At 42.8% G+C, this 11,411-nt stretch overlaps 1 protein-coding gene across 1 annotated transcript; it reads left to right on the forward strand.

The window, feature by feature from the left end:
* The first annotated feature begins 6,141 nt into the window (after window positions 1-6,141).
* Window positions 6,142-7,173, forward strand: LOC135501043 (tyramine receptor tyra-2-like). Its single transcript, XM_064792763.1, has one exon. It carries the CDS (start codon window positions 6,142-6,144, stop codon window positions 7,171-7,173), a length of 1,032 nt encoding a protein of 343 aa, XP_064648833.1.
* The last annotated feature ends 4,238 nt before the right edge of the window (window positions 7,174-11,411 follow it).

Here is an 11,411-nt window from a genome sequence, read left to right on the forward strand (position 1 = left end):
AGTCTAGAGGTGCCATCTCTAACCTTTGAAGCTCTGACAGCTGGCAAGCCTGATGACCAGGCATTAGTCTAGAGGTGCCACCTCTAACTTTAGAAGCTCTGACAGCTGGCAAGCCTGATGACCAGGCATTAGTCTAGAGGTGCCATCTCTAACCTTTGAAGCTCTGACAGCTGGCAAGCCTGATGACCAGGCATTAGTCTAGAGGTGCCATCTCTAACCTTTGAAGCTCTGACAGCTGGCAAGCCTGATGACCAGGCATTAGTCTAGAGGTGCCATCTCTAACCTTTGAAGCTCTGACGGCTGGCAGGCCTCGTGACCAGGCATTAGTCTAGAGGTGCCATCTCTAACCTTTGAAGCTCTGACAGCTGGCAAGCCTGATGACCAGGCATTAGTCTAGAGGTGCCATCTCTAACCTTTGAAGCTCTGACAGCTGGCAAGCCTGATGACCAGGCATTCGTCTAGAGGTGCCACCTCTAACCTTTGAAGCTCTGACAGCTGGCAAGCCTGATGACCAGGCATTAGTCTAGAGGTGCCATCTCTAACCTTTGAAGCTCTGACGGCTGGCAGGCCTCGTGACCAGGCATTAGTCTAGAGGTGCCATCTCTAACCTTTGAAGCTCTGACAGCTGGTAGGCCTCGTGACCAGGCATTAGTCTACAGGTGCCACCTCTAACTTTAGAAGCTCTACTCGCTTGGGAGCCTTGAGACTGTCATTAGAGGTGACACCTCGAACCTACTACACCCGACTAAAGCGGCCATCCTGTGACTTCACATGTCCCCAACTTCAGCATGGACGTTTTCTATTGGAGAACCCTACCCGGCGAATCTGGATATTCGTTATGATCGAACAGAGTTGATTGTTTCCATGAAGGCGGCTATGGTGGCCAGACTGTTGTTGCATGGCCCCAAATGTTTTTGTCGAGATTATGTCAAATGATCATTCCGACATAACGGTCGGTGTTCGTGCAAAGCTAAAATCAAGAACCCCATAGACATGATAAACGGGTGTCTCTGAAACGTGCTGGAGTCACCAGTGAATCATAACAGCGCAAGGAATTCATTGAGATAATTTGTCAACCAACCCTGGATGAACTACCAGAATCACGAGGGAAAAAGACAGCCAATCTAATTTCACCAGCTCGCTTCGCAGTATCCCAGCATCCACAGGATTTGCACTCTTACAATATTTACACGAATAACCCCTCGACAATGCGGCACAATTGAATTGTATGCCTCCTCAATCTCATTGATTAAGCGTTCCCAGGTTACTTGTAACACAAGCGCAATGCCATTTATAGTGTTCCCGAAATTATCCGAGAATGCTCGAACTTTTTCCGATTCATCGTATTTTTCCGATCGCGGTCGCAGCGTTCTCGAAATAGAATAACCGAACGCCCCCGATTCGTTTAAATTCTCCTTACTGTAGAAACCCATTCACAACCAGCCAATCGGTGAGGAGATGCGATCGCTAAGTTTTCGCTCATAGTTGCTGAAAAGGCTGGAGCAGTTTAGGTGTCCATTACCACATGCGAGAGATACAGTCCCTGGATGAGACATGAGGCGATAAGAGCTTTAATTCTTTAGTTTTTCGTGGTTTGTCCCTATCTGGAGTTCCGTTACTAGGCGTAACCAAGGAAGTATTTTTGCGGATCTGGATAATGTGACTTGGCTAGGCGGTTGTCACTGCAGAATTTGAGGCCTCGTCGTCTGACTGGATTACCTTCCTGGTGTACGACAGTAGGCACAGTGATATATAAAAAAGAAGCCCAGTTTCATCCCACTCTCCGGTAACTGTATGTTGCTAATCTCAAACGAAAAGAAAACTCATTATCAAGGAATGTAGACTTGAACTCTTAACGGATATCAACCCTTTTTCATTTCGTCAAAGGAAGATTTACTCGCATATGTTGACGCTTCTGTTAGCACCAACGTGATCTTAGAGGGACTGGCGAGTATTTGCGACAAGAGGTTACAAATCTACCAACAGGACTTCGCCTCATCAAGAAAAATGGATGTACGATACTTTAAAGCAAACTATCAAGGTAAGGTGGCAAACATGATTAAAAGATATGAATAATTCTCCCCGTCGTCGGTTTGCTAAAGTGTTACATATCGTCGTCGAAGACATGACCCTCTAAATAGATCGTACTTATATTTGTTGGTAATTTCTAACCAGTTTTTGAGGCACCAGTCCTTCAAATAGACCGTGCTAAAACGGTCATCGCTGAAACGCAAAACCATCCAAGCCAATAAGCATTAAGAGAACAGAAAATAAGGTAAATGTAACATTGCTCGAAGACTGAGCTATTTTCTTCGTCAAGCGACAGAACATCCCCTTTTTCTCCAAGATTACAACCAGGCCTGTTGTTTACGTTGTTCGTCGGCTAAGCCTTTCACGAACCAAGGAGGCCTGCAGTCGAGTTGCAGTTGGAGACATATCCTACACCATGGTAACTGTCTGCAAATAGCTTTCGCACAGGACTGGACCTTGAAAACGACACGAACATCATAAAAACAACGATGAGATACAGAAGAACGTAATTATTGGTTTTGTTGGAGCCCCTGGATTTGATTCGGAAAACGTACCCTTTCTATTTCTTCAGAGCTTAAATTGACATGCTTTCTTGGGTATCATAACTATAAACAACATCCCTAGTAAATGGTTGTATATACTAGTGTTATGTCGGCAGCATCCTGCCTAAGGCGTTACCATATAGACATGCCAATTGAATCAATTGATACATCAAACTACAGTTAGAACTTCAGCGGTTTCTGGAAATCGTTTTCGCACTATTGCAAGTCCTCCTTGAAACGCATATTTAAACGTCAAGATTAAATTCTGCACCAATTCTATCTATTCCTAGTAACTGAATTGATAGATATATCAGCATCTTTTGTACGTGGCACGTATCCTCCTGATTTCAGCAGCATTACCTGACAACCTGCCATCATGCCGTGCCTATCGATCTTTTCGAGGGTTTTTTTAATATGTTTCTTCGAGAACTGAATAATTGATCATAGAACTCTGAACAAGTGCAATAAATTGGAGGATGTTTGGCGTTCGGAATCATCTTATCAAAGTTCTAGAATCATTCTTGATTGTCCTCAAAAAGGGACTTCTTATCGAAGCAGGTTAGAATATCATTGGCATCTTTTACAAAATTATATGACTGACACAGCTCCCCGCCCAGTTCGCCTACCATGACGTCATTGCGAACTAATGTTAGTCTGCATGAAAAGTAGTTAAAGTGCGTGGTACCGTATTGGCGGAGGCGTATACCCTCTCACTCTCAAAGATAATAACATATCCTTCCACCGGTACATCCTGCCAAGTACCACGTACCATACAGTGGTTATCCATGTCGAATCGGCATCGTAATCAGGAACGTCTAATCAATTATCATTTGGCGGCACTGGATCAGTCACTCGGAGCACTCTGGTCTTCTAACGCGGTGGGCGTGGTTGGCCATTGCTTCGTGATATGGGGATTGTAAAAATACTCTTGAAGACACTTTAGATGCGATTTGAGATGTAGCTGAGAGCTATCCATTTGATATACGAAAGGCAAGTATCTCGTAGCATGAGCCAGCCCCGAGCTAATTTTTGATGCCGTTTTATAAAAGTGGCAAAGATCTTCGTCACAAACCAGAAAAATCAAATCAAAGGCGCATTCTGATTGGGGGGGAGATGATCACGTGGCAGGTCATATCGATAAATTTTCGGGGTTTTCGCTTCCTCAGTGGTGACTCGGCACGCAAGCCTCGATCCCAAATCTCGCTCATATAAAATTTCTTCTTGTTGTGGTGATTTCCGTGACAGATCTCTCATTGCAAGTCGTCAAGCTTGGAACACGAATCGGGTCATGTTTATTGCCTTAATAGGGGTGAGGTGATGACCTGAAGCCCCTAAACCAAAGTAAACGTGGTCCGTTTCCATTGCGCTCCACTGAAGCAGAAAAGTTCACATCGTCTATCACCACACCTCTTCCAAGCGATCATGTCGGATGAAAGTCATGTGTCCAGCCAACATCGAACGAATCATAACGAGCCCATTTGATTTTTATGTATTGCCTTAAAGCCCACTGTACCATCGTGAGCACACAAGCGCATCTTATTGACAAACTGCCGATACCACATTTCGAGCAGTATTTGTCACCTGCAAACAAAACATATCCCTCCAAAGGAAAGAAGGGGACAAACGGATTAGCTTCCATTGGCCGGGTTCCGAGGTTTGACGCGTCAACGCATAGTCTCTAAAGTACTAACAAATACACTGTCAGTTTAAGTTCATATCAATATCAATGCGGTATTTAAAAAAAGGTTACTCAAAGGCTACAGAATATCAGAGTTTACCTCTCTGGTTGGACAATGCGATCGGAAGTATCGACAAAATGTTCTCAGAAAGCGTGGAATAACATGACTGGCGCGAAAACGCCGAGTATCAACAACGCCATTACACGTGACTACTCCTAAAATGTTGACCACCAGGAGTGCGGTTGGGAAAGGGTCCCAGGGAGGGGCATGAAATAGGAAAATGACTGAGCAAATTGGCGTGTCTTCACGAGGAGACATCTCCAGGGAAAGTGTTCCATGTTTGACGTGTTAATCGAGTGAATAACACGACAGATTGGAATAACAACTTCAATGCATGAGCCTTATTATCACTCATGGCAGAATAGTCTCAAAGTGACAATTTGATTATGTCGTTTACGAACTTCGCCGGCGGAGGACCCTGGGTTCATTTGACGTGTTTACAAATGAAATGTAGCTTGTCATCCTTTTCATTTGCCTGATGGCTAATGCAAATGTTTTGTGTATAGATTCATTTAGTGTTCTGTAGCTTGATACGGGGAAGGGGCAATTTGATTTGAGAACTTGGTGTTCGTTTTCAGAAAGACTATCACTGACATTCGGTAACACGTTAAATACGGTACTTGATGAATATATAAAACGCCTTTCATAAGTCTGTGTGAGCAATCATATTTATCTAGAAGGTGAACTTATGGAAGGAACTAGCAGGGGATTGATGCAGTATAATGCCAGGCAGATGAGATCTTTATTTGTATCCTGTCACAATTGGTGAACACATTCATTTTCATTGCCAACTTTACATTTTTCAGTTGATCGAAGATGAAGTTCGGTTGTGTTGGATCGATGCTTACAGTGGGTGACCAGTATCTAGAATGGTAATCACAACGCCGCCATCGCTGATATCAAGTTATCAAGAATATCATAGAGTACATTGATTTGACGAACAACAGCAAAAACGTCTTTGACGATTTCTCGAAGCTGTACGTTTAGTGTAATTTTTCTTGTCCTTTTATCGGATTACACCACTGTCGAAGGGATACAGGGCGCGCATGCGCTGTGAATTGTGGTCATGATCATGTGATTTGCGAAATGAGTTGTGTTATCGTTTTCAAAGTGAATCAACTCGAAACATGCAGTCTGAGGAACTGAATCGATCGCGAGGATCGGGTGGCACAGACATGGTGAAAATTGGCGGATGCCTCCAGGGGAACCTGAAACAAGATACAGGCATTGCCACCAACGCGTCTGACCTTGACATTTGGCCTACAGAGCGAAAAGCCATCGTATGCTCAGTTTTATCAATCATAATATTATTCACGACATTTGGGAATTTAGTGACAATTATTGCGGTAAAGAAGGATAAGAGATTACAGAACATTAGCAGTTATTACATCGCTAGTTTAGCGGCTGCTGACTTGGTCGTGGGTAGTGTTGTGATGACGTGGATGATGATGTATTCCATTGTTTTTGACGGAATCTGGATTTTCGGGACTATTTTCTGTGATACATGGCAGTGCATTGACTACACGGCATGCTGTGCATCCCTGACCAATGTATGCATGATAGCATACGATAGATATTTAGCTGTATCAAAACCACTGAAAACAATCCGCTCAAGAACGAAGAGGCGGGCTAGAATTATGATATTCCTAGCTTGGTTAGTCCCTGCTACGTATTGGATAACTATTTTAATGTTTACGCGATGGAAGAACGGTTATACGCCGCCAAATACGTGCCAGCACATCTGGGATCCAGGATACATCGTAATCATCGCCACTGTGCCCGGTATATTCCTGCCAATTTCCGTTATCATTTGCTTGTTTGTCAAAATAATGTCGGTCCTGCGCAAACACTCTCACCAGATGAACATCCGTATGCGATCCATCCGTAGCACCATGGCAACAGACAGACCGAGTCTGCGTAGAATGAAGAACAGTTACGTAACGGCACAGATTACTACGCCATACTCTGCGAACAGGTTCAATCCTTTCGTTGCGAAAGGAAAACGCAAGAGGCTTGCCTCCGTTTACAGTCAGAGTACGAGCGAAGGACACACGGGGACTGAGTGCGATATGTCCTCCAGTTCTGACAGTGAGAAGGAAGATAGCACGTTTGTGACAGACGCCACGTGCGCAGGCATGAAGAACACGCCCAGCACCGAGAGGGTCATTCCAATCTTTCGCACTGGGTTGATTGCCTATGCTGGGGGGAAAGATGTAACGACTGCCGTGGCCTCAGAGACACCGGCCCTAGATGGTCGGTGCCTTGTGGATGATGACGATGCGAGCACAGATGATGAGAACGATGAAGATTCTGAATCAAATGTCGAAGGAAAAACTGACCATCCTCAACAGGGTAATCTGTCTCGCGATAGTGAGGGAAGTTTCAGCGGGCGAAGGGTCCGCAGTGTGGATGGGTCATTTGTCACGAATTGCCTGCTGGCCCCGAGAAACAGCTGCATGAGTGATGACATGGTCATGCGCAAGAGCAGTTCTGTCTTCACGCTACCGAGGCGCTCAGATCCGGGACCTTTATCACCGCCACCTGGTAGCAAACATACGAAACTTGCCTACGGGGAGTATCTAAAATCTGAACGATACACCTACTTGGAACGAATGCGTTTGAACAAGCAGATAAAAGCTGCCAAAACCTTGGGCGTGATCATGGGCTGCTTACTTGTCTGCTGGTTGCCCTACAGTATCATGTGGCCACTCCAGGCTTTCTGTAACAACTGCATCCACAAGCGCATTTACGACATCGCCATTTGGATCAACTATTTCAATTCGAGTGTGAACCCAATCATCTACTGCATGTGTAACCAGTCGTTCCGGAGGGCATACACCCGGCTGTTTTCAAACAGGTGAAAAACCAAGTGGTTCTTTTTGGATGTCCATCAAAATTTTGCTCACGTGGAAGCGGTCAGCTTGAAGAATGCTGTCATCGCGTGTTTTCTCATGAGAAACTGACGGAAATTGATCTCGTTGGTTTAGGGGAGATATCTGTGATAATGAAATGAATGTTTGTACTGTCGTCTGGTTGTGACAGTGGATGATGGACCTCCTTCGTGAAAGAACATGTTGGCCGATAACAGAATTGGAAATGAACATTATCACACAAGCGGATGCTATTTCTATGGAAAAAGAATCAATCTTCAAATCTTCAAATTCACAGCACATTGTACGTGTAATAATCACCATAGTGTGTCAGCGAGGAACCATGCTATTATTGGTTTCTCCAAATCTCATTACCTGTATCCTTAACAAGATTGTGGAAGTGTTTCTTTTAATTAATAGCAAAAACGGTACTGCATGATTAGACACCATGCTGTGTGCGGCATGTGGTGAGGTACTTTAATCATACATGAATTTATCGACAACTTAAATCATCAAAATAACATAAATCTTTAATCGATTAGTCATTCCATCCCCACATTGGGAACGTCTGATCAAAGTGATGTAAAACTTGCATGAGTTATAAACGTGGTCTGGTCTTTAGTGTCCTGGCTGAGTTCTACTTGCCAATAGCCGCTGCGTAGATCAAAGGATTTCTACAAATAGAGATTCGTCAGTAAGAAATAATTTGTCACCAAGTTTGTCAAAACGACATTCAGACCTAGATTTGGCAATATGACAACCAAATTTACGAATATCGGTAGTAAATGATCTGCATCCAATCACCGAGTCATTTTAAAATCACCATTCTAGCTATCAATAATGTGCTGTTATAAGGTTTAAGTATCCGTTCCAAACGTAACATAATTTGAAATGTCATTCATTGCACTTGTAAATGTATATGCTGGTCGACAGTCGACGATGTACATGATATAAGCCACTAGATGTACATGTATTTATAGGGAGCATTGGGTGTTCACTCACTATAGTTACATTGATGCATTGATATAAGAGACGTGAAGAGCCAGGACTTTTAAATTCTTGAAAGCAAAGCCAGTCCATCCAGAAATACAACCCTGTGTTCTCCTGGCCATTTTCTCGTGATAGCCAATAGGGTTAACCATTCAGATATGAGGCTCCTTGTCTAGTTACTGGCAATGTATGTTTCCAATTAGCAGTGGGATGAAATACGCCTTTATATTGTGAGCTTGAATGAACTATGATGGAAAACTATAAAAGAGACTGCTCCTGATATCCAGGGTTTCGGACCAATTTGATATCAGGTCTTACGATTTGAAATAGAACACAGATTCAAAACGGTTTTCATCTTCAAAGTATTGGTATATTATTGATGTAGAAACTGATATTTAGAATTAGCCTCCGGGCAAAGACATTCAGGATAGTCAATAGCGTTCATATTTAGTAACTTGTAATCTTTTTTCAGACAGATATGTTTGAAGAATTGATACCGAATATTGCTTTGTACTTTTTTCATTTATGACATCTTAGGTTTTATCTATATTCTGGCTGAATGAGGCTACCTACATACTGGTGAAAATTAATGGTCCCCTGCTGCAATGCTAGGAAATGTCAGCCATAAACATTGATAAGTTAGCACCTAAGGGGTGACTATACCAAGATAATGCTCCCGATCTGATAAATATGATTAAATACCGGATTGCCTTCGCTCCCTTAATGGTTTTACCTGGATCTGATAAAGCTGTTATGGTTTCACGTCGTGTTGGTTTGACATGTAAGGATATAACAAACATGTTATGCCAAGAGTCCATAACAAGATTTGTCATTATGCCCCTGGCACCAACGAAAACAGTAAAATTGTGATGGGCTTCTTTTGTTTGTTTCTATCAACGAAAAAAAAGCGTATAGAACTTATACATTGATACCAAGCGTGTATATATGACATACTGCATATTATTTTGTGACTCGCGTTTCATTTATCGTTAGACATCAATGCTTCCCCCTTCGTTATCTTTTCGTCAATACACCATGTTCGGTGGTAATTCAATTTCGAGTTTATCTGTTATGTCCTCCTTCCAGCCTCCTTTGCCTCTGGAGAAATACTGCCTCCGTAAAATTGCCTGACTTTGAAATCCCCTTCGTTGATTTTCTAATCTCGCCAAATTGGAGCCATGGTCAGAGATCAATAGAAAGATTGCTTTCCCCGCCAACCAGCCCCTTTATTCGAATGATGAGCTTAAATGATGAGGCAAACGGGGGTAGTTCAGGAGTAATTCACCAGGAAAACAAACTCGTTTCAGAAGAAATAACAGTCAAGACAATCGTACGGTTATTCGGGTACAGACATCTTGCGGATAGCCAATGCATTTCTTTCGATCTAAGATCCGGATTCTTACACTAGTTGACCTTTGTCATATTGACTTCATCGTTTAAGTTTTCGCGACAAAATTGTCCAACTTTGTACGCTAAATCCCTCCGCTGGGTTTACCAAATTATATCAGTTGCCATGGATCAAGGAATGGTTTGGAAAAAGGGGTATTCGTCCCTCGTTTGCCCATCTCCTGAAGTCATATCAACGCTTCCATTGGTTTTACTCTGATCGGGTGCATCCCTAGTATACATGTACTTGCTCGATGATTATTGTGATTTGTTGAATGTGGATGTACCCTGGAGCTGATTTAGTTGTTGTTGGTGGGTTTCATAATCAAATGCACTATAGGATTTAAAGACGGCACGGTATTAGTTACAACTTGCAAATGAAGGAATTCATGTTGTTTATGCGATTTGGAAAAAATTGATGTCACTTACGACCATGAAGTTGCTTGTCATGATGTCTGTAAGTTCTGTGACTGATCAGCAGTATACACTTTTGTGCGAGCGGACCTGCTGGACTTTCTTGTATACGTATATGATATAAAAGTAACCAGCACGGATATTCTTTATCTTTATCAAATTCATATCAGCCCACCTTTTTCGTTGTGCGGTACGAATAACACCTTTTACAATAAATAAGAATTTACCAATATCATATGTTGTTTTTATCATATTGATGAATTGCATGATGGAATTTAAGGACGCCCACTTTTCTGCAGTTCTGAGTTACCTCGTCAGTGCAATGACGCTGTTTGGACAGATAACATCAGGCCTACTGCCAGTACTAAGATGATGGACACTAGTCTTCAAAACTGTCCACCGCCATTGCGGACCTTTCTTCAAGTAACATGGGCTACATATGCGTGGCGAGGATTTCTAGAGGGAAAAGCGTTTTCAAAAACTTTTTTCACGCTCAATTTTCTCCTGTCTCTCGGTACTGTCGATTTTCACCCTCCCTCTCCCCCGATAAGCCTAGTGCAGCTAGATTTATTGACCGACGTAATATTGCCGTCCCCTCCTTTTCACAGTGGGCATAATGGAGGTACAAGGAACATAAAGAGCTTACAGCTCTTACATTCTTTTAACAACCAGTCTCCATTACAGCAACATACATCTGAGTGCATCATTCCGGTATTGGCGTCGTTGCTATAGTAATAGAGGAACGCGCACTTTTGACATTTAAGGTAAAGCCAACGGTAGGAGATATCAATAGTGGGAGAGATACGGCTGACGTTCAATTGATGATGTTGAGTTTAGTTTCGTCATCACCGACTGTGATACTTGGATGTGGTCATAGTCCTGTCATAGATGTGGTCATAGTCCTGTCATAGATGTGATCATAGTCCTGCCATAGATGTGGTCATAGTCCTGTCATAGATGTGATCATAGTCCTGCCATAGATGTGGTCATAGTCCTGTCATAGATGTGATCATAGTCCTGCCATAGATGTGGTCATAGTCCTGTCATAGATGTGATCATAGTCCTGTCATAGATGTGGTCATAGTCCTGTCATAGATGTGGTCATAGTCCTGTCATAGATGTGGTCATAGTCCTGCCATAGATGTGGTCATAGTCGTGTCATAGATGTGGTCATAGTCGTGTCATAGATGTGGTCATAGTCGTGTCATAGATGTGGTCATAGTCCTGTCATAGATGTGGTCATAGTCCTGTCATAGTCAAGTGTAAAGAAGAAGACCTTGATTAGAAGACATCGGTTTGTATATACCGATGCAGGGGGCGTTTATGACTTAAAGGTAGAACATTATAGGCATGCAGCTACCAGGTTGATCAGGTCAAGTTAAACACAGTTGCAAAAAGGTGTCTCTACTATATAACAGTATGTTGGCGTTATTTTCGCT

This window comes from Lineus longissimus, chromosome 17 (assembly GCF_910592395.1).
Source record: "Lineus longissimus chromosome 17, tnLinLong1.2, whole genome shotgun sequence".
In the NCBI taxonomy this organism is placed as follows: Eukaryota; Metazoa; Nemertea; class Pilidiophora; order Heteronemertea; family Lineidae; genus Lineus; species Lineus longissimus.

Excerpts from the sequence above, each read along its gene's own strand:
- LOC135501043 (XM_064792763.1), top strand. The coding sequence starts at position 6,142 with ATGTCGGTCCTGCGCAAACACTCTCACCAGATGAACATCCGTATGCGA.